Source organism: Episyrphus balteatus, chromosome 3 (genome assembly GCF_945859705.1).
Source record: "Episyrphus balteatus chromosome 3, idEpiBalt1.1, whole genome shotgun sequence".
NCBI classification, from domain to species: Eukaryota; Metazoa; Arthropoda; class Insecta; order Diptera; family Syrphidae; genus Episyrphus; species Episyrphus balteatus.
In genome coordinates this window covers 103,026,463-103,051,307 of record NC_079136.1, presented here as the reverse complement: position 1 = coordinate 103,051,307, position 24,845 = coordinate 103,026,463, and the positions used below count along the sequence as shown (strand labels likewise).

Below are 24,845 nucleotides of genomic sequence, written 5' to 3'. Positions count from 1 at the left end.
TTTTTGTCCAAATCTTTGGTACCAGATGGAATATAGTTATTTTTTCCTCTTGTCTTAGTTGGTGTTTCTCCAGGTACTTAAGTCTATTTAAAAAAAGTTCAGAGAAAAGTTTTATTTTTGGATTTGATTTGTAGTGACACTCATTTATTCTTCGGTGTGTTCATAAATTACCTACGGATGAATGAACATTAATTACCATGCTTAAAGGAATTATTTTCACCAGGTGGCATTATGCAGCAGAGGAATTCACAGATCTGCTGGGTACGAATTTCTGATTTATTTTTTAATTGAAATCGCAGAGACTGCGTTGAAAGGGGGAACCTCATAAAGCTGCATTGTTTTTTATTTTTAAATCAAAATTATTCTTCATTTCATGTTTTCTACAAAAAAAACAACAACGGTACAGCTCCCATATCCTTATTTCATTTAACATACAAAAAAAGGAAGAAATCACTATTACGTTACCAGTACGCCTGAAAGTCTGAGTTAATTTACATTAGTCCAGTCAAATTATATTTGGTTGTATGGAGGTCTGAGAAATAATTCGCAACTGCAATTCGTACCTAAAATATGAAAGCACACTAGTACAGGAACTAAACCCCCCATTTTCCACACAAATGTCTGGACGACTTTGGCCGCCATTTTGTTTTGAACAGTTTTGCGACTATCGCTTGTAGTTCGGCTAGTTTTGGTGTTAGAGAAAAATGTTATGAGACAAACTTGTAGTAAATTTTATTTCCCACAAAATATATTATAACTTTTTACTCTAAAACCCACCATTTAGGAATTATAATGAATTTCGTAAAATGCTATGCTCACTTTTTTGTATATGCACCATAACTTTTTATTTTAAACTTTTATCAAAAAATTGTTGTTATAAAAATTGAAGAACTATTAATTAACTATGTTTTTCTCATATAAGGTTTTTTGTCCTACGTACCGTTCCCTCACTAGAACGAAAAATCAATAAAAAAAAATTAGAAAAAACAGAGTGAGGGGTATTTTGTAGAAGGGTCAGAGACCGAGAAGCCTATGTTCTCATCAAAGATGTCTTGGACGATAGGGTAAGAGTGATGGTGAATCGACTGAATTCTTTTTTTGTAAAGCGAGATCATATAGTCAAGTATAGGCTTAATACATTACATCAAACATTTGACATTTGCAATGCTTTCGCCAATAACTTTCGTTATTCATTTGTTAATGAGACTGTTGATGTTGACGAAATCTATTTCAAAAATTTACATTCATATTCCGAAACGAGTTGTACGAACATCCCTGTACTGCAAAGTACTGTGTTAGACCTTATTTCATCCTTAAATGATGATTGTTCTGCTGGCCCAGATGGTGTGCTACCAATAGTATTAAAAAACTGTAGAAACTCCCTAGTTCAGCCTCTAACATTTTTATTCAAACTTTCCATCAAGTCAGGAAAATTTCCCTCCATCTGGAAAAAGTCATTCCTCACTCCTGTTTTCAAGAAGGGTGATAAGACAGATATAAAGAATTATAGGCCTATTTCGAAACTATCCTGCATTCCAAAGGTTTTTGAGCAAGTTGTTTGTGATAGTCTAGCATTTTATAGTAAAAATCTGATAAGTGAAAAGCAGCATGGCTTTGTAAAAAAAAGATCTACTACAACTAATCTTCTTACCTTCTTAAATAAATGTTCAAATGCATTAGAAAAAGGTAATGAAGTTGACTGCGTTTACACTGACTTTTCAAAGGCATTTGATCAACTTAGTCATAAAATAATAATCTTCAAATTAAAAGCTTTTGGTTTTCCACGTAGATGTTGAAAAACAAAAAAGAAGTTGGCAAACTTAATGGTTAGTCGAAATAGCATCGTGACAAAATAAGATCATGGAAAGTGAAAGTCTTTTCGAAAATATTTTTGATATGTATTCTTTTTAAGTTGATAACACGGTGAAGTGGAAAAACTTTTGCTAACATGCGAATCTATTTAATTTGTACAAGCCAAACGCGAAGCGGAAAAAAATTTTGCCCAGGGGAGAATCAATTTTGAGGTGTGAAAATAAAAATTCGCGCGTTCGCCAAATTATAACACTTCACTAACATACAAACATTTGCGTCTGCCTGGTGATCTAACATTACCTAAGCAGAGGAACGAACTTGCGTGAGCGGTCCACTTAGGATATTTAAAGTTGCCAATGTCGGGGTCTTTTTAACTAACTGAAACCTTGCCCGGCTCGCTTCACGCGTTCTCAGTATTTGAAATCCCTTTTAGGGTTCTCTGTCCCGCTCATGTAACTTCGTTGCTCCACTAAGGGTATGTAAAATCGCCAGGAAGGCGCCAATAACAACACTTTTTTAAGTAAACTGTGTATTGTCCCGTGGATGTTAATTCCAAATTAAATGGAACTAACATCCAATTGGGTTAGTTCCGTGAGTGTTACACTCTTTTCAGTTTCTTGAAAACTGGATTTCGAAATGAACTGCTGATTTTCCAGATTCTGTAAAAGGTCAAATTAAAAACTCGCGACTCTTTTTCTTCTTATTTTACTTCTTCTTGGTCAAATGGGAATTAAGTTAACATTCAGAGGGAACGAAAACCACACGTTTTTTTGGGAATTAGATTCCCACCTACCATGGGAACTTACTCCACTTTACTAAAGTGGGTTTCGTTCCCACTGAGTGGGAGCAAACTACCTCAGTGGACTTAGTTCCCGTGGACTTAGTTCCCCGCACCTACTACTGATACTGAAAATAATTAAAAAGGTTGCCACTTCTAAAATGGGAACTTTCATGTGGCAACCCTATTTTAAAGGAAAAATTGTCATATAACTAATACATTCATATCTTTGTTGTTTGGCCAGGTAAAAAATTTTTGAAATGTCAAACGAAAGTCAAAATAGTATACAACTTTAAGCTTTATTATATTTTTTTTCGGCAATTGTAATTTTATAAATAATTTTTTAATGGAGTTGAATTTCAATTTTTTTTTTTAAATTCATCATAATTAAATGCAACTCACATCAGAAAATCACAAACCAATCTTGTGTAATAACAACAACGAAACACCAATTTTTGTGTTTATACCTGAAGTGTATACACTCGATTTGGTGGAAGGAAATAAATGTACATATAAAAGGAAACCGTTTGAAATGATTCAATTGCTTTATGGATACGATAACGACAAAAACGTTTTGCAAGAAAAATAGAACACTAACGAATTATTTACAACTTTCTGATTGGAATACCTACTTGTGTAGATACATAGATCTGTAACACATTTACATATATACAAAATTGTAGTTTTATACAAAAATCGGGTGATTATGGGTAGAAAAAAAGTACAAAGATATCTTGCCTAGCCCAGGTGACTCATATCGCATGCAAGACTATACCTCTTTCAGCACCGGGAATAACTACTATATTATGTGCTGTCGACGACCGCTGACGCCCTGAATCGTGCGCAGACAGCTTAACCGCGTGGTCATCTACTACCAACTCAAGAAGAGGCCTTCTATGGGTTGACGGTAAGTTTTAGTATTTCGAGGCTTTTAGCTATAAGATGGGAATTAGTTTTGCATAATGAAACCGGTGTTTCATACGGAAAAAGAGAGAAGAAAACAACTCTTCCAGTTGAATTTTATTCTGAGCACGAGCTATGAAAATTATAAAACCTCAAAAGACTTTGTCTTGAATGTGAATTGAATGGATGTTCAAGACTTAAGTTGCCTCTGTATATGTTTTTACATACACTCCTGCTCGAATTTAACGCACATCATATTTATTTTACAAAAAAGTCCTACTATTACTTTATCTCACAGTATCGTGGTTATTTTCTCAAATAAGACAGGAGTTAGATTAAATTGAAGGTATGGAATAAAATGTTTGTGGGGAAGATTTGGAGAGGTATGCTGAAGTCTATCTGTCAACCCGCGAACCTTTTAGAGATGAGTCATAAATTTTCATGGAGTAAACTCTGCCTCACAACACCTACGGAGTTAGTGAGATCTCCTAGACCTAATTTAAGTACCCGAAGATACTTGGCTGATATTCTCGAACAGCATGCGGTTCAAATCACCCCTAGATTTGGTCCACAAATCAGTCTGATGCACGATAATGCATGCTAGAGTGGTTTGAGAATATCTTCATGATTAAAATGTGGCACTTTTGAATTGACCACACAGATATCCGGATGTAAATTCAATAGAACATGTCTAGGAAATGTTGAAAAAAATGCATTTGCGGCCGAAATCCACCTCCAAGCATTCTTGATTAACAGAAAACTGCAGTGAAAGAAAAGTTACAACAAAACCTTCAAAACTTAATTCGTGGAATGAATAGACGACTCCAAATTACCATATGCGCTAGAGGAGACAATGCCAAGTATTGAAAAAAATTATTGGAAAGAACTGTCACGCGTTTCCATTTTTTTAAATTTTTTTTCTTAAAAAACAAAAATTATTTTAATATCAGTTTTCAGACCTTGAATTGCTAAATTTGGTTTATCTTTTTTTTGGTTAATAATACTGTTGCAATTTAGCATTTTTCTGACTTGCTAAACAATAAGCAAACACAAAAAAATACAACAAATAATTTTAAAGCCATTTCAAACAAGATGCAGGGGTATAACTAAAGAAAAAAAAAGTGTGCGTTAATTTTGAGCAGGAGTTTATATTTTTTAGTTACTTTTTGAAAAATAAAAACCCTCTCCACTGATTATTTGACAAACATAATAATTTAAATATCTTATGATATCTCCGGTAAGAGTCTGCATTTATGTATCAACTCAAGCCATCATTAGAGAAAAAATTTTTTGTATAAATAACAGCTTTTTTTTAAACATCTCAATGTTAAGATATTTATGCGATGCTTGATTTATTTTTCTACTTGTAAATTAGCATCATGCTGATAAATAAATTTACAGAAAAATGAAAAAAAAACAATCAATTTTTACTTGGTAACAGGGATCAGGGTTGTAAAATTATCAATTAAAAAAATGCATGCATCCAAATAAATATTTAGCCTTTTATTAACTATTTCTATATTATATAATTATTTTTATTGTATGATTATGATTAGTAGATACTTGTATTTTACAACAAAATTTTTGTATTTGCATACAAACAAAATCGGACAGATCAATTACTTTAAATTTTTTTTGTAGATATCGAATAAATTGTGTTTTGCCTAAATAAATTCTCACATTATGCTGCAAAACTAACTCAGTACCTACTAAATTCCTTTTGTCTTTTGCATCAATGAACCTTCGTAGAATTGTGTTGAATTCGATTGAGCTACTGCATGCATCCACAAAATGACATCTGTCCGGGATTTTGCAAAACTTATCCATAACAATGTCGGTAAATTGGAGCAACAAACTTATTCCTTTCCGGTTCAGTTTCTGTTTCGTTGCAAGACACGTTTCGACTTCAAGTTGATAGCTTGCTTGAGTGCCTTAAAATGTGAATTGCTGTGTGTCAATTTGACACGAAACAATCACTTGGTTCTTTGAATGATATGTATTTGGGGGTGATGATGATAAAGATGACAGTGAGGGCATGGAATGATTGTGATTCCATATAGCAACAAAAATAATAGCTTCAAGTAGTTGTAGTTAAGGGTATTTTAAAGTTAAATTACTTCGAATGAAAATGTCTAAGTTTTCTATTTTTCTAATTAAAAGATAAATTGGCAAGTATTCTGAAAAAGAAGTGAAGAATATTCGTGAAACAAATTAAGCATTCACTGAAATGGCATTCAAGATTTCAGAACTAATTCTGAGCCACATTTTCAATTACTGATAAAACTTCCCTGATTTCGATCAAATGAGTTGGAAATTATATTTAATACAACTATAGTTAGACATCTCATTGCAGAGGAAGAAAAGGAGTAGAAACAATGCAAAATTTAGAAATGAAATTGAAGGTTGCAAGAAAAATTGGATAAAAATGAATTACAATAACTACCTCATACGCTTTAGACTATAAAAACGAAAAATTTGAACCAATGTCTTTATTTAGACGAAATTGGAAATACATTCATCCGCTACCTTTCATGCAATATAATTATCACCTTGTATGGCATACCATAACCTCATATCCAAGGAAAACTTTAATACATACATAAAACAACACATAATTTGTATTCAAAAAACATGTCCAACTAGTATTTTCATTCAAAAATAAATTATTATAATTTAATTTAGCTCCGAACCCTAACAAAACTCATAGAAATTCTTGCATAAGAAACACAGCATAAAACTGTTCATTTATCCAATTAGTGCAATATAATATTAATAACAATAAATGAAATAATCTAACCCCAAAGCAGGGCATCTATATATCTCTACTTTGTGGGTTGACATTAATGACCTGAAATTCCGATTTGCCACACTTCACCCACAAGCTTCCACTCGTCAAGGCGTCAACCGCATCAATATTATTTGTTATACATAAACTGCGCACCATTTTCTCTCAATTAGGAACGCATGTAAGATTAATTTTATTAATTACAAACACAACAACAACAAAAACAAAACTAAAGAAAAATACATTTTTGAATTCTAGCATACCTACTACTCGAATAACATTAACATTAATGTGGGTTCCTCCATATTGTCTGCTAATACCACACATAGTGCAATATTGCATGTGCAACAAGCTTGTTTTTGATTGTCAGTAAGACCGACATCAACCCACCGCAATACGATGGGACGAGATACTTTAAATTTGGACATAAAACTAGATGTTAAATACAAACTCAATTCAAGAAAAAAAAAGTGAGATACTCTCAAAAGGGCGACACGTGCAGTGCCGGTTTAAGCACTATCGGCGCCCCTACAACATTTTACGCGGCGCCCTCCAAAAAAATTTTCGCTCTCAAAATTTTTTTTTAAATATCTATAAATTAGTTTTCAGACATTCGAAAATAACGAAGAAGATATATCCGCTCATCATAAAGCTGTCTCTTTAGAAGTTTCACGAGAAACTTATTAAACGAAGCCAAATTTTTCACAGACAAAGACGGTAACGGAGATGGGACCAGAGCCCCATCTTGTTAAAAATATGATGCATGATGATTTTGCGAAACCATCTTTAATTAATGGGTCTATTTGGGTACTGCCCCAAACAGACACATTCCAACATTTTTAACTCAATAATTTTTAATTTTTTACAATAGGTAATGTTTCAAAAAGTACATAATTCTGTTTAAGGTAGGGCCCCAAAGTATTGGCAATAAAATATTACTTTTCTGGTAAACTTTTGAATAATTTTTATGTTTAATGTTACTTTGTTTATGAGAATAAATTAATAAAACATTATGATTACCACACATTTCTCGAAGAAAATTGGCCTCAAAGTCAAAAATTATTTCAAACGCAGTTATTAAGAATATCATTTGATCTAAAAATAAAGACCTGTGGCAAACTTCTAACTAGTATTAGCACTTTCAAGGTCCACCAAAGTAGGTCATCGCTAAGTTGTATCAACTTTGCAGATAGAGCGCTAATGTGGAACATTTTTTAAAACAGAGACACTTTTTCGGAAATAGATAATTTAAACGAAATTGGAGGCTAGTTTTTCTCCCTATAAAAGGGTAAGGCCAAAAAAGGTGCACCTTTACCATAATATCAACCGACACTTGGAGGTGCCCTCGGATTTCAAAAAGTGTAGGGCTAGGAATGCCTTCGCAAAAATAAAATAGATTGAATGTAGGTTAGGGGCGCCTTTGAAAAGAATTAGAGTTAAAAATAGGGGCGCCTTAAGAAAGCCAAAATGATTATACCAACAATTGGGATGCCTTCGTTTTCATATAGATTATCGTAAATACACAGACCGAATTTGGCGGCCCTGGGCGACGGCCTCAGCTGCCCCACCCTAAAACCGGCCCTGGAAACGTGTTTTCAGTCCTTCATTTAATTTTTCCCAAAAACTCAGCTACATTTGCATACAGCATTGAAGAGAGGTTTGTTCTGAGTATAAATCTCATTTTGCGTATTAATTGGCCCACCATTTTTAAAAACGCGTATAGGTCTCAATATCTCGAGAACGACTTTTTTCACACAAAATTAGCAAGGACCTTTATGTTTGGAAATATAATTACATATATACATACATATGTTTGTATGTCTATTTATTTCTCCGATATATCATTTTTCCAATTAAAGTTATATTTTCAAAGTTAGAACACCGCAAAATATCTCATTTTCAGTTATTTCCCACATAAATCTTGTTTTTAATCGGCGCAATATCTTTTCTTAGAGCAATCGTATTGACTTAATTTTTATGTCATTATCCTTGGTTCTTATCCCAAAAGCAAACTTTTTGCCAAATTTCATGAGTGTACCAATTTTTTATTTTTTAAATGCCTATTTTACCTGTACCATAATGAAAAACCCGTTCTGGGGACTTATATGAATCATTTTTAATGATAAATCAAATACCAATCTTTTTCAAACTCAATGCTCATGGCTAATTTTTAAGAGTATGTTGTATTATTTTTCATCAATTTAATACCAATATTCGAAGCTCCTTATTTGACTGTCCATCTCTTTCATAACGATGTTTTTTAATGAACGCGCGTGTCCAAAAGTCACTTCCAGCAACAAAAATATAAAAAAAACTTGATAATTCACCGTGAAATTTCAATACATTTGGTATATGTGATTTACATGGTTTATGAGGCGTGAGCAATTGAGGAGCACAAAACACAAACATGGCCTGAGACAAGACACTTGAAATTACGAAAAAAATATAAAATGTTCTTCTCGACCGAAGGAGTTGACATGATGTCGTTTAATTTTATGCATCATGTTCACAGATTTGACAGCTTTGGGTAGAATAAATTTGCAACCAAGTGGAAAAAGTATTTTTTTTCATCTATGTAGGTATTTCTCTCGGAGTACTTGGGGGAAATGAAATGCTTAAAGGAATAAATCAAAGCACAAGTTGTTTGCAAAGTAAAGAATACTTTGACAATTAAAGCACAAACAAACGAATTTGTATTATGATCCAAATGGTATAATGATATTTAAAATGAAAGTGTTTTTTTTTACGAATTTTTCTTTATTACTTTATTACTTCTATATTCGCAACCAGCATATTTTTTTGTCACGCTGCGCTCTTGCAATTTCTGCAATCTAGGCTGAGTCTATGTTTTCCGTTTGACTTCTTCACTACTACAACAGGAGAGCTTCAAAAACTATTGCTCTCTTCAATATTGCCCACCTGTGACATGCGATCCACTACATAATAAAGGAGCTTCTGTCCTGTTGGAGAAACCGAAAAAGTTTTTATTTATATCACTGCATCACCGGTGTTAAAGTGATGTCATTACAGATTCGTCAGTCCTAAGCCATTACCGCATAAGAAGGTAACAAAGTTTTTGCTTCCTTCAAATCTATTAACTTCTCCTTTTTCAATTGTTGAACATTCGGGTCTTGAGAAGTTCCAGGATTCACATCCGAAATGATCTGTGGAGCAAAGATAAAAAAGATTCCGAAATCAACCTCTAGGTAGAGTTTTTGTTGTAGAGTTGGAACTATGAACAAATGGTTTTTGTTCCAACCTTTTACAGTTGCAGATTCAATAATATCTTATTTTTGTGCGCTTGCCGTATTGACTCTTAACTGACCCCCAAAATGAACCTGTTTCCCCGAAGGAGTTTTAAAGCATCTAAACATTTTACCGAAGGTCGTTGTCGTGCTTACACCATGAGCAAGTAGGTACTTACACCACGTTCATCTATTAACACCATGTGAAAAAATAGTTCTTTTCATCAACATGACTGGGAATAATTTGAATCTAGAAGAATCTTCTGCAACTACAAAGTAGGGCAGGAAGATCGCAAGTGAAACTTTTGCTTAAATTAAATACATAAATCTATAAGCGAAAAATGTTGCCAATATCTTACTAAAAAAAATTTATTTATAACCTGTTAGCTTTCACTTTTATTTAATAACTAAGAATTACTTTTATTTAATAACTAAGAATAAAAGTTGCACTGCAATTGTAATTTTTTTTATTACTATCCAGCGGGGTCACTGAACAAAAAAAAAAACATTTTAAGAGGCAAGGGAAGCCTATTAAGAATGAATAATGAAGGCGAGTTCTTTTCCGGTCTAATTAAGAAAAAAAAAACACATACAAATAAGTTTTTAAAAAAACTGGTTTCTCAAAAAAAAAAAAAAAAACAGAAGTTATAAAATAATTTACTAATGGAAATATATTCATCTACCTTTTCTTTATTCGTGTTTTGCCAAAAAAAGCATCATAACAATTTAATGAAAGAATATGAAAATAAAGTGAAACTTATTTGCATTTCTATTTAAAAGCCAAGTTCAGATTAGTTTGAAATCAATAGTGCGTAAATTCTATGAAAATACTCAAATAATTTCGACATTCTATTTACAATCTTGTACAATTAAAACTAAAATGTGAACAATAGGGTGGTCCTTATTAGGGACATGTCGCCAACCGGTTGGAAATACTTAGAAAAATTTTCCATATTCAGCCCCGTGTCACGAAATTTCAATGATTAAGTTCCGACAAAATTTTGTTTGGTTTCTTGCAATAGGAGAAGAGTGACAAGAGTTGACAAGACAAGGTCAAAAATCAAAAATGGCCGAGTTATTCACTAAAACTTGTTTTTCCTAAATCCAGGATGGCGGCTTTGGCTCAAGCTCGATTTTCCCGAAAAACTGGTTCTAAGCTCTAAGTGATCCTTTCTACCGTCCTATAAAAAAATAGCTTAAAATTGCACAAATTTTTTCCATTTCAGCTTAATTTTTTGTACATCCCGACTGGAATGTACACTTTACTTTTCCCAAAACGACAAATTAAGTTTCTGCATCTGTCGTAACAAGTATTAGCGTTTCTGTGGAATAGATGTCATTCTGGTAACAAATATGTGTGCGAAAAAAGAAATAAGCTATATTTTTTTTTTTAATTCGCACAATTTAACGAAGAACCATTTACTTAATAACACAAATAAATTTTTGTGGTTTCATGTAAAACCAAAGAGGGGCAAGTAATTGATCGATTAATGGGTCAACTTAAAATAACAGTCACGCAGTTAACCTAAAGCTAAATTTAAGTTGTTCGCACGAGTAAATTTTCCAATTGCCATTATTTTTATATCCTCGAGAAAGTACGTTGATATACCTACAACATGTGTGAGGGGTAGTTTGCAATTTTCAACACCATGTTCGAGTACAACATTGCCAGGGTATAAGCGGCAATAATGGGTGAGTGAAAGCATTTGTTTATTGCCTTAGAACTATGCCAAGTTGCTGACTGACGCTGTATGTAATCGATCTTGGATTTGTTTATCGGAAGTCATTTCCAGTGTTGGATTAACTAATGTATAAGAGGGCGGGGCCAAAGAAGATATACATATGAAAGAAGTCTATTCAAGGCATCGTATTTCGTCAATTTTGCCATTCCCACGGGAATATATTATTATATCTGCATGATGTGCCACACAGAAGCTCATCGAACTTATCAAGTTAAATTGTGAAGCTAAATTTACTTTAGAAATAAAATCATTATAATTCAAACTTTCAAAACGATAAGTTGTGTTCATATTAATCTTTTACCATATAGCGTGGAAAAAAATACGTACCTACTTAATTTTCGCAAGGCTAAAAACGCATTTTAACCCTTGTTACCCAAGACCGTAAATTTTAAAATTATTAACGTCAAACGACTTGTCCAACAATTTAAACCTGTATTTTTTTGTATTCAATATCGTCATTATTTACCGAGTACTTTCGAAATTTACGAAACTCAAACAAAAAGCTATTATTTTTAGGCACTTTTCTAAAATTTAAAAAATAAAACCCCGTCAGTCTATACAGTAAAACTATTTTATCTGAATTTCGTAGTTTTTACACAAATTTGTTTATTTTCAAAAAAGCCGAACTTTCAACATTTACTGCCTACTAAAAACTATTGGTAGCATTTATTAGAAATTTTGGTGTTCTATTTCGATAAAGCGATATTAAAAAATTATGTTAAGAGCTTCAAAGGAAAAAAATATAGTTTTTACGTACAGCTTTTGTGGGATCTTTTTTAGTTTGTAATAGAAATGTGACATGGGGCTACAAAGTGTTAATTCAGCTTTATTCACGTTTTAAACCAAGTAAGGGATTTCTTGTATTTTTTTTTTTTTCAAATATGATGACCTTAATTTCTTCGTTGGCTCTAGAAGAACAAATTCATTTATTTAACAAAGGTCACGAAAATATTTGTTTTTAAACGAATTTTATTTTTTTTATTTTTTTTGTACCTATATGTAGTTAAATTTTCCAAATTTCTTTATATGAACTCTAAGAGCAAGTTCGTGCGACCCAGTCGTGCATTTTATTTCAGATGGTAATAGCGATGACTTACAACAATCTTTTGTTACTTTCTATAAGATCAGCGTTACTTTTCCAGGCGTAACGTTCCTATTGACAATGTTTTAACTTTCTGCAAAAGTTAATGCAACAACTCAAATGCATTTATAATTAATTCTGTCATTTTTTCCATTCGATTTTCACACTGCTAGTCCAGCCGAGGGAATTGCAAAAATATGATTGCATTTTCAACACGAAAGGGGAATAATAGAAAAATATAATATAAATCGACTCAATCTAATTATTCAGCAGTAGAGTAAATACTCAATTAAACATTTGTTTACTTAAGGAGCAAAATAAACTTAATTTTCGTAGAAGATTTTCTAGCATTTGCTGTGTGTAGTATATTTTTGTTTACCCATTATTTATTATGCACCTACATCACACACATGAAACTTACACTGCCCAATGTCTGAAGTGAGCAAATAACTTTATGTATGTATATAGAACCGCGATTTCATAGAACAAAGAAGTCTTAAATTTGAATAATGATTTTGATTTCTAGCCAATCTATGTACAATGATATGCGTTTTTTAATAGGTAATAATCTAATTAATTAAATAAAATTCGAAAAATGCACTTCAATCGAATATCGATATTATGCCTATCAATCAATCTATCATAAGATTCTGTAGTTTAGGTTTTAAAACTAAGAACAGAAAATACAAATAGACAAGAAAATTAAATTCTTAAGTTCACTTTAATAAATTCAATGCACTACTGAGTCGCACAAACTTCCTCTTCCCATATGAGGTATGCCATTTAACTGAGACTATGGGAATAATTTCAAAAATTATAAAAAACGGTAAAACATAGTTTTTTTTTTTAATTTTTTATTCAACACACAATCCCTTTATGTTAATGATAAGAAAATCTGTGTAAACACCATACTTCCACTATCCGATTTTTTTGAGAAAAACTAAAAACGCAGTTTGATAAGAATAGTAAAAAATCGTTGAAATCTGAAAACATTGAAAAACGGTTTTTTGACGATAACTTGAAATATGATGTACTCAGTAATACCTCTGCTAAGTCATTTCCAAAGTAATTGACATGATTTTTATTTTTAACACAGTGTTATCTACTTGTTTAAATCGAAATTTGGACTCTTCTGCCTTTACCTACAACTTACAATTTGGTGTTACCTCCATTTGAAAAATGTTTGTTTAAGAAAAATATAAGTGAATTATGCTTTTAAGTTTACTATTTAGGAATATCATTTGATTTCCTTATTCCAGGGGGTATTTAGATCTAACAAATATTCTCATGACATCTTCAAATATAAGTTAATGTATAATTATGAATAATTCAAACTTCCAACTGTCAATTACCTACTTGAGCCAATCCCACACAAGATCGGAAGTCACATATTCTGAATTTAAAACTAATAATAACAACCAATACTAAGTTCTACCAATCCCACTTTATGTTAATTACTATTATTATTATTGGAAAAATTAATGAAAACAAAAAAAAAATGCTAACAAGAATTTTAGCAAAAAACACAACTTATAGCAGCTGTAAATAAATAAATCCTTTATCAAAAACAAAATAAAATAAATAAAGAGAAAGGTGCAATGGTGCAGTGCATACAAATATCGATCTCACATCTGATCTATGCACTGTCCGATCGATAAGATAAATATCTCTATGACCCCAACAATTAACTTAGCCATGTGGTATGAAGAACGATTAATTCGAACAATTAAAGTATCAGCCGTAGCGTGGCAAGTTTTTATAAAAAAAAAACTCAAGAATATAACTCAATAATTGCAGCTGTACCACCACGCCAAAAATATTTTGCTCCATTACTAAAATTGCAGAAATAAACTAGTTTAGATTCAAAGATACACTCATAGTCGCACGATTACTCCGAGGGCCATAGACCTATACATACATACATCCATGAAATACTTTTACTTTTTTTTATCTCCATATCATATACCACCGCACGATACTTTTTGTGTCTTTAGATACTTTTGTATCTTTTTGTATTGTGTTTAGCTATTATTGAAAGAATTTATGTTCGAGACTTACTTTTCAATGTAATCACTGTCCAATTCTTTTTTGATTTTTTCCTCATTCGAGTTCGAACTCACTATAGTTGTTGTATCTGAAATAGAAAATTGAAAAAAAAAAATAATTAAATTAAATAATACTCACAAGAAGAAACTAAATTTAGACAAAAGGAGTTCATCAGTTTGGTTTGCTATTTTTGGTATAAATAAACGCGAAACTTTTCGTTTGGTTAACGGAAAGAGGAGAAAGCTAAAAAGCTGTAGAAGGTAGGTATCTGCCATAATATGGGCAAGTAATTGGTGTGTTAATTTATTCTTAATTTTTTATGGCAACAAACACACTTCTGATATTTGAACTCATGTATCAGATTTTAGTTTGGCGTTTGGCTATAAGTGGCAGTTGGGTAAATGTGTTCAAACTTCAAAGCAATTAACATTCAATGGTCGATCATGAATTTGTATAAGCAACGATTCGCGTGCTCAAATTTTAGCACAGATGTAGCACATATTTATATATTCGCTTATTTTATAGTGATTCAAGCGTTTTAAGCTTTTTGATAAAAACCGAATAATGAAATGTTGTATTTGTTAAAATGCTTCTACTAATCGGTATAACAATTTACTGATGTATGGGAATTCGAAGATTCAGCGACAACAATCTTGCCAGCGACCCCACAGACAACTTCGAGCCTACCAACCCAGATGAAATAAAGGAAATTCTACAAAGGAGCCATCAAAAGAAGTCAACAGGACCAGATAACATCTCTAATTTTTTCTTAAATCATTCAGCGATAATTTTCTTGGCAATTATCTTAAACAACTGTGTTGTCAATTGCTACTTTCCCAGCAAATGGAAAAAAGCTAAAGTCGTGGCCATACCAAAGAAAGAAAACAACAAGGACGTCTCTGGATATAGGCCCATTTCACTTCTAAGCAATATGAGCAAGATACTCCAGGAGCGACAACTGCATAGTGTCAGATATGCAGTTTGGGTTCCGGGAAAAACACTCTACACTTCATCCACTTCTTAAACTCCAACACGATGTTGCCGCCTCCCTAAACGGAAACCAAGTCACTGTCGGATGTTTTCTCGACATAGAAAAAGCATTTGACAGTGTCTGGATACAAGGACTTACTCACAAACTCTTCCAGCTGAGATGTCCAATTTCACTAATCAAAATTATTTACAGCTTTCTTCATTCCAGATCGTTCTTTGTACAATTAGGAAACAGCCAATCAACAATGAGGACAATCAATGCCGGAATTGCACAAGGATCGAAGCTAGGACCTTTCCTCTTCAATATTTACACATCCGATCAGCCCCAACCAGAATTAGCTCAGAATCTCTTGTTTGCAGACAACTCTCACGTACGCGAAGTCGAATTCACCCATATTAGCCGCAAGGAAAGTGGAAGCCCACATAAGACGACTTTACGAGTTTTATAAGCGCTGGGGCTTCAAAATCAACAAAGCCAAATTTGAACTGATATGCTTTAGACGAACAGCCACCCCAGGAAATCCTAGAATACGCTCAGCCAGGAACTGCAGAAACATCAAGATAAGCCTTCCCGATGGAACACAAATTTCAGCAAAAAATAACGTCAAATATCTGGGAATACAATTCGATGAGAAGAACCGACAAAATCCCATCTAAACAAGTTAGCAATACTGGAGAGGAAGATCTTAAGGATCTGTACTGGCATGCACTACGACAGGATACGCAGGAAACACGTCAGCAACAAGAAACTGTATGAAGAAGCCAAAATTATAAAACTCGACAAATACCTTATCCAATCAAGCAGAAGATGCCTACAGAACCTGACCAACCACCCTAACTCAATAATAGGAAGAATCATGAACCAGCCAAGACATCCTAACCAGCGGTACTTAGAAGCTAAGGAACTTTTGAATGAGGGTTTGATATCAACCAACGACGAAGAGAACATTCCCTTCTACGCTGATCCTGGGTCAGCTCACTATCGTGGCTGAAAGCCTCACCTCTCCCTAATCCAACCTTCACAATGACAACCGGACCTGAACAACCTGAGCTAAGAAGCTGCCGACAGAATTAATATTTAAAACAAACACAATGACAATTAACTGTAAATTTAGCTTTAAAAAAAAAAACAATGTAAAAACGTTAGGCCCCTTTTGTGCCAACATAATACCAATATAATCAATGTAAATTTTTAGATAACTAGCTTTAAGCAAATTGTTTATATATAATTACTGTTTAATAAAAATATCGTTAAATCGTTAAATCGTTAAATCGGTAATTGGAAGACGTTATTCGAGTTTATCGCTAAAAAATAAACTTGATTAATTTATTACATTTTACTGAAACCAAATTTTTATAAATAGTTGGAAATGTCTAATTGTCTTTTTTCTAAAATAATAAGTTAGAATTTTGGTAATGGCTGAGATTTCAAAAAAATTTACCTGTAAATCCAGATTTTGGATATGAATATGGAGTTTTACTTTGTTCAACAAGTGGTAAAAAGTCCCGAGCAACGAATATTTTATTTTGTTCGTCACACAGTGTAATTGATTACTTAATTTAAGAATTTTAAATTTTCATATGACACAAACAAAAATAATTCTGGGACATCCTGTACAAATTTATCAATTAGAAAGACAATTAAATAAACGAATCAATCTAAAGTCATAATCCATAAGATATGTGTCACAACACAAGTCACGATGTCAAATTTATGCCAACAACTTAAACACTAATTAAAGTATAGGCATATAGATTATCCGGATTGTTTGAATTAATAAATAAATTAAATTAAGTTCCCATTAAGTCTATCTTTATTCATAAGAAGCTCCGAGTGGTTCTGCTAGTGAGTTCCTAACTTGCTAGTCTTTTGTGGTATCACAATGGATCCATAAGGGTCTAAGTGTGTCGGATAATTTTAATGACAACCACTTCAACCTAACCTAACCTAAATAAATATTAATTGTTTGTGATTAAAGTCTAGTTTTTTATTAACAAAATAGCAAAAAAGATTAAATTTAAAAATTTCCAACTTCGATCATAATTAAAACACAACCTTTATATTTGAAGTTATAATTTGTAGTATTTTATTAGGTCAAAAGACCAATTTTATAGTTGTTTTGTATAGCCACTGCATCAATTTCATTGAATTATATTGGTAGCTCAAATTGTTTTAGTACTATATTTTAATACTTTTTGTACTTTCGTACAATTTGTTTTCTACCAACAAAATAAGTGACAGTTAAAAATCATTTCATATGACGATTATTTCCGCTTAAGATTGAAGAATAAATGTCTACAAATTTACAGATTTCTTATAATCCAACACGTCAACAATATTGCTGCCTACGAGGGCGGTTTGAAAAGTTCTCGGCCTAACCAATAAAACGCAATAAATTTTAAAACTTGTTTTTAATCCCTTTCTAAAAATTCTCTTCTTATGCCAATACGTTCATTTCATGTGTTTTCTGGTGCTTCTATTCCCTTTTTATAGCCGATTCCTCCAACTCTTCAAAAAACAGCTCCGACTCAGAAATCACCTCCTCGTTGGTGAAGAATTAGCGTCCAGCCAATTTTTTTTTTTTTTAAGTTTGGAAAGAGGTAGTTGTCTTATGGTGCCAAATCAGATGAATAAGGATGTGGTTCAGTACTCCAAATCGAAGTTCATGGAGTTTAGATTCTCTCTAGAGATTTCAACTCTATTGAATTTTTGTTCTTTTTTAAGCAAACGCGGCAGCCACCTTGCGGATCGTTTTTTCAATATCAATTCTTCGGTCAAAATGTGGTAAACCCGCTCAGAAGAGATCTCCATGGTCTTGCTTATTTTTCGCAATTTTAACTTTCGGTGGTCTAAAACCATTTTATGGACTTTATCGACGTTTTCTGAAGAGGTGGAAGTTTTTGCCTTCAGCTTCTGGGGTCATCTTCGATACTCTGTCTGCCATGATTAAATAAGGCTGCCAACTTTTTGACCGTGGAATATGAAGGGGCAGATTCCGCAGAAGTCTTCTTTAATTTGATTTGGCGTCATATTTTTGGGCAAATTTTAATAACGACTTTAATAATTTTTTTTAAATTTTCGTTGTTAGCAAAAGATAAGTTCAATCAAAAAATTGCACTGATAAAAATACGTGTCCAATTTTAATGAAACTTAACATACAATCATACTATATATTCGGCTATTTGGGAAATTAAAATTAGTTTGTTTAAACAACGCCGTCTATGTTAGGCCGAGACTTTTCAAACCACCCTCGTATGTGCAAATAATATTTATTTTGCATAGTTTAATGCCCATTTTCGAGTCAATATAATTTTTTCCTTGAAAACCGCAAACACTATAGGATTTCAATAATTGAATGAATATGAGCGATTGCGAAGCAGAAGCGGATTTACTATATAAATTAATTTAATTTAAGGCGACATTTTTTTACTGGCGAAAAGGAACTGGCAGAAATTAAAATTAAATATGTAAAGGAACACCAAAATTAAAAAGAAATGTTATTAAATTCTTATTGGTTTCAAAAAATATTTATTTTCTTTAAATTTTAGCGCATTTCAAAACTCATGTGTAAAACAATCGTTTATGAAAGTTAACCTACACAAATAAATTTTAACACCATATTCAAATTCATCTGCATCTGTTTTGCACCGTTTTTTTTTTTTTTTAGAAAACTACCTGCGAATATCGACCGTCCCTAGTCACTTGCATAAAGACGAACAAAAAATTATAAAGAAAAAAGAAGCATTCCCAACGTTCAGCTCTAAGAATTTCAATTGCAATTTCCTGTGTACTACGCTGCAAGCGCATGGTGTTGTGTTGATCATTTAATTACATGAATTGCAATTCACAAGCAAACAAAAGCCACAACCATCCATCATGGAACCCAGCTGCATTAAATTAAAGACACTACACTTCACGACGATTGCACTCCGATCTCACACCGCTAATGCATTCCAATCGATAATTACAATAATTGTATTTAACGTAGCACAGCAACAAATGTCAAAAATATCGTCTTCCAACACATTTGAGTGACACATTGTGTGGTGTTGTCATCGTTTTGTGCGGTTGACAGTAAATGATGCCCAACCGAGCATGGAGGATAAACTTTTAGAAAAATCCATCATGACTAAACTTCAATACAATGCGAAGCAATTGAAATTTCAGACTTCCTCCAATTATAAGCTCATCAAGAGCCCGAAGCTAGATGAATTTGGTATTGGTTTCCCTAATGACCAAAAACCATGCTCAGAATCTTGAAAGTAGCGTAGTATGACGTAAGAAAAGCAGCAAGAATAATCCGATTATAGTTAAACAAAACATAACTGCTGTTTTTGTCAGAAGTTTACAAGTACCCACGAATTGTCAGTAGCAGTCCAAAAACATACAAGGGAAACATGCTCAACACAAAAGACTTCCTTTCATTTTCATCAAAATAAGGTTAAGAAAAATCTATATTCACCCCCACCCGCGGTCATAATTTTAACGCGAGCTACCGCCCGGCCGCCGCTACCCGCCACCGTGTCGGGGGCATTTACCTCCTTTCTTTAAATACAATGAAGCAGAAGTCATGCTCCCTAGTTCGATATTTTGACACCACAATGGTGGTGATTACTTATGATTTGGCTAATGATTCGGGTAGGCGTTCATTCCTGATAATGGGAGCATCGTCTTTATGTGACCCATACACTATTTATTTCAATATGTATTTTGAAATGAGAAAGTAAATAAATAAATCTTTATTCCATTTAAATGTTGTGTTGATTGGTGTCGATTGAATATCTATGCGGGAAGACTGATTTGAATAAATAAGGGAATTGTTTATTTGATTTAGTGCCAGTTGATTGAATTTCTTAAAATAATTTCATGTGAAAATTATACGTATATTACATACATACATAGGTAATATGAATAGAAATTAATTAAACATAAATCAAGACATATGCAGAATAAACTTGTATTGATACGCCGCCGCCTGTACACCAGAAACCGTGTTGACGGAGCAATTTTCCATCAATAAAATAATAAAAGTTTTATTAAAGTTCAAAATTACTAATTTAATTTGAAAAAAAAAGATAAATTTAAATATTAAAATTTTCGTTTTTTTAGGTTGGGTTGATTGAGTCTCGCGTTGTACGTTTGACATTTTCTTATGATGGTGATGACAAATTTTTGTTACAGTTTTTGAAAGAGTAAGCGTTGCCAGGTTTGTTAACAGACTGAAAAAAAGCTAAGATGTTATCAACGTTATCCTCACTATCCGTATAAAGCCCTTTTCTGTAATATAATTATGAGGATAATATTGAATGACACTTATCACGATCAAAATTTAAAACAACTTTGGAGTGCGCTTTGACCAATCTCACTTACTTTAATTCATTACATTCTTGAAATTCTAAAAAAAATTAATAATATAAAACGGAGCCTACTCTACGGGTGATTGCTTTTAATTTCAGATGCCAATGCCACTGAAAGATGTACACTCAAACCAACTAGACTTATGAATACACACAACATGCTCCACTCATCATTCTCCTATCCCTAATCATGGCTTCAACAATTTCATTAACCTCTAGTGCTATGGAAATTCTTCAAGAATATTACCATCATTATTTGCTAAGCACTTTCGTTATTTTTTGCAATGCCACCGAAGAAGAAGCCAATGAAAGCCTCAAAAGCATCCAGGTATTTGAAGAAACACCACACCAACTACTGAGACCGTCAGTTGTAGTTGTCTATCCAAAGCCGAATAGCATAGAAATTCGTGGGAAATATTCATTTGTAGTTCTCACGCATGTCTTCAGGATATGGTCCGTTGATTTCTTTTCAACTCTTGAAAGTTATTCTTCTAGAAGAGCAATGCATTATTTCCCGCAATCGTAAACTTTAAGGTCGGTTTAGGATTTCAATCAATCTTTTTTTCCTTTTTCGTTTTTGAATGAGAAAAAAATATTTCTGAAAGGTGAGATTACTCTTTCCTACGAAGGGAAATTTATTTCGCACACTTCTTTGTGCAAATTTGCGAAGTCGTTGTGCAACACTTTCCCGAACCGCAAATTGGAGCAGCAGCTGTTGTCCATGAGAGATAATTGACATCTTAATGGGGAGAGAGGAGGCGGGTCAACACAGTTTACTTGATTTGTGGTGTAGAACTGCTGCAATATAGTTTGCAAAGAAGGTTTATTGGCTAGTATACATATATGCTTCATTTACAGTACTACTTGTATATAGTTTTTCGAGGTCAGTGTGGTTAAGTTGTACATTGAGGAAGTTTGTGTGATTTATGCTTCTACGAACAATACTTTTTCTTTGCTTACTGACAGACAACCTAAGTAAAATGTATTTATGATATAAGTTAGTTGGAAGAAAAAATGTGTAGTCGATATGGTCTTTAACTTCTTAGGGTGTGAGGCTAACTCTTTTTGTATCAATGCAAAATGAGAAAAATTGAATTTTTATCTCATTTTGCCTTGATAAAAAAAAACTGACAGAATCAACTATTTTTTTTTTTCGAAACTCTGCATGATTGCAAATTACGAAGCTATGAAAACGAAAAATTCTAATATCAGAGTAAAACCGATAAGAAACCAACTTCCAATTAAGTCATTTGTTTCGAGGGAAAGAGTGATTTTAGTTTTTTCGTGGAATAGTTTTCGTCTGATGAGTAATTTTGAACAGATATTTTAACGTTACATTTTGTTACATTTGATGAACAAGGATAAATAATTCTTAATGTCCAATGGACATACATATATGTTCCACTCAAATTTTAAAAAAATACTAGTTACACACTTCTTGACGTTTAAAAACAAGAATTGGCATGGTTTCAATACATCTGCTCTAATATTTCTGTTTTCATGTTATGACTTGAACTTTAAGTGGGGGGGGGGGGGGGAAATAAAAATCACTACAAATCAAAAATGTACTATTATTTATACTATTAATTAGGTTATTAATTAGGTATATAAATAAATTTCAATTTTACACCTTATGGTGTAATTTATTAATTAGGTCTCCTTATCTTTAAAAAAAAAAATTGGGTTCCAAGCTTGTAGAAGTAGGTACGCCCAGACAAAAACATAGTTAATTTGTAACTGCATAGTCACTTTATAGAATTCAACAATATTTTGCGATGAACTATTTTTGAACACGAAAAGTTAAAAATAACTATTAAAATATTTAAAATGAACTATTAGTCTATTTAATAGACCCGAGCTCCAGAGCAAAAATAGAACAAATTCGTTCAAGACTTTTTATTAGCGATTATGATTCCTTGGCATACAAGAATACTCCAGCCAAAAGTGCTACTAAATCCATTGGTGCATTTCTGAGAAAACGGCAACACTGGTCGGTTTTCAGTTTTTTTGATTTAACTCGAAAACCAAGCCTGACTTTGAAATGGTTCAAAGACACTTTTCATAGCAAATTAAATTTTCTGTCAAGTTAAGATGGTTAAAAAATTTTAAAAATTATTTTTGACTTATATTCTAACCTAAAATCAAAGAAAAAAAAGTTAAAAAATTGACAATTTTATTTTTTTTTACTAAATCAAGGGGCATTTTGTGTATGTAGCCGGGACGTCCAAACTTTGTACTAATGAAATAAAGTAGAGGTAAAATCCTTTGATAATATGCAATTTTTAATTTTTTTTGTCAAGAAACAACTTAAATGTACCTATTCAAAAACTAGCACTTTTTCTAAATTTTTGACTTTTTTAGTTAAAAGCAAGTTTTTAAAACTCGATAAAATCGTATTAATTGGTAACTTTTAGACTTTTAAAGTAAACATACTTCGAGGGATTGATTTAATATAAACTAAATATGACAAACAAAAACATTTTTTTGCATCCTTATGGCCTTTTGTGCAATTTTGTGTATGTGCATTTTTATAAATTCGGGTCGAATGGATGGACGGAGAGCCATTAGCTTTGGTCTATTGCATAGAAGAACATTTAATACCAACTCTTTTACTGTTTTCAATGGCCTGAAAAACAATTCTTGTAAAATCCGCGACCAACGAAAAGTTTCTCTTGAAAAACGAAAAAAATACTCTAATGAGTTTGAAACAAAATAGCTCAGGCAAATTAGTAAATCAAATTGCACTTTTCGCGGGACAAATTTTTTTCATGGAACGTGTTTAGGTGAATGTCCTTATCGTAAAAGTGAATTTTTTGGGATGATAAGATATCGGGAACAGCCGCCATCTTGGAAAAGAGGTCGGTGCCGTTTTTATTTTATAACTCCATTTTTACTCATTTAATCCAAAAATGTCCGAGGATAAACTTATTATCAATTAAATTATCTAAAAAATGGTATATAAATGAATTCCGTGAGTTAGTTAAATTCAATTTTATAGTCGGTCAAAGTCCGGGTTCTTCTCTCAAGGTTAAGACAATATGACATTTTTTAAAATATCTGAAGAACTTTTGATTTGTTTGGGATTTTCTAAAAGAATGAAATATAGCACTTTTAATTATCTATGAAATGAACCCTTTATTGTTTTTGTAACCATCACATTGTAGAAGCAACAAACGTCGAAGTCATGATATACGATTTTTAAACTGAACATATTTGGGATTTCAATAGTTCAAATAAACAATCAAAAATTAAACACAATAGTCTCGAAAACATAACGGCTTACACACCTCATATCTTGAGTTATACTTATCGTAATGCTGAGATTGAGGTGTTCATGTTTAGGAAAAATGACAGGGCATCAGTTCTTATATTTAGAATTTTAAATAGTGTCACTTTAGCTTATTCACATTAATTGGAAAATTCACTTCATTTAAAACCTCGAAAACCATATAAAGGTTAACATTAAAGATTTCAAACTTTGAATTCAATATTAAGACGAATATAGTTAAAAAACTGTTTACTTATATTTTGGTTATACCTCCACTTCAAAAATTTGCTCGGTCTAATAGAAGAAAACTTGATATTTTCTCACTTTTGACTGGTAGAATGTGAACTTCGACGTTAGATAGCTTATACATTATGTTGGTTACAGTAACGATAAAGGGCTCATTTCATAGATAATTAAAAGTGCTATATTTCATTCTTTTAGAAAATCCCAAACAAATCAAAAGTTCTTCAGATATTTTAAAAAATGTCATATTGTCTTAACCTTGAGAGAAGAACCCGGACTTTGACCGACTATAAAATTGAATTTAACTAACTCACGGAATTCATTTATATACCATTTTTTAGATAATTTAATTGATAATAAGTTTATCCTCGGACATTTTTGGTTTAAATGAGTAAAAATGGAGTTATAAAATAAAAACGGCACCGACCTCTTTTCCAAGATGGCGGCTGTTCCCGATATCTTATCATCCCAAAAAATTCACTTTTACGATAAGGACATTCACCTAAACACGTTCCGTGAAAAAAATTTGTCCCGCGAAAAGTGCAATTTGATTTACTAATTTGCCTGAGCTATTTTGTTTCAAACTCATTAGAG

The 24,845-nt window shown here is 32.4% G+C and overlaps 1 protein-coding gene across 6 annotated transcripts in view; it reads right to left on the bottom strand.

Annotated features, from left to right (window-relative positions):
• LOC129915545 (tight junction protein ZO-1) overlaps positions 1-24,845 on the bottom strand; it is a 167,220-nt gene that overhangs the window by 108,346 nt on the left and 34,029 nt on the right. For all 6 annotated transcript variants that reach the window (XM_055995136.1, XM_055995137.1, XM_055995138.1 and 3 more), the window contains exon 2: positions 14,405-14,480. In XM_055995136.1, the coding sequence (XP_055851111.1) occupies positions 14,405-14,480 (76 nt within the window). The remainder of the gene's footprint in view (positions 1-14,404; positions 14,481-24,845) is intronic.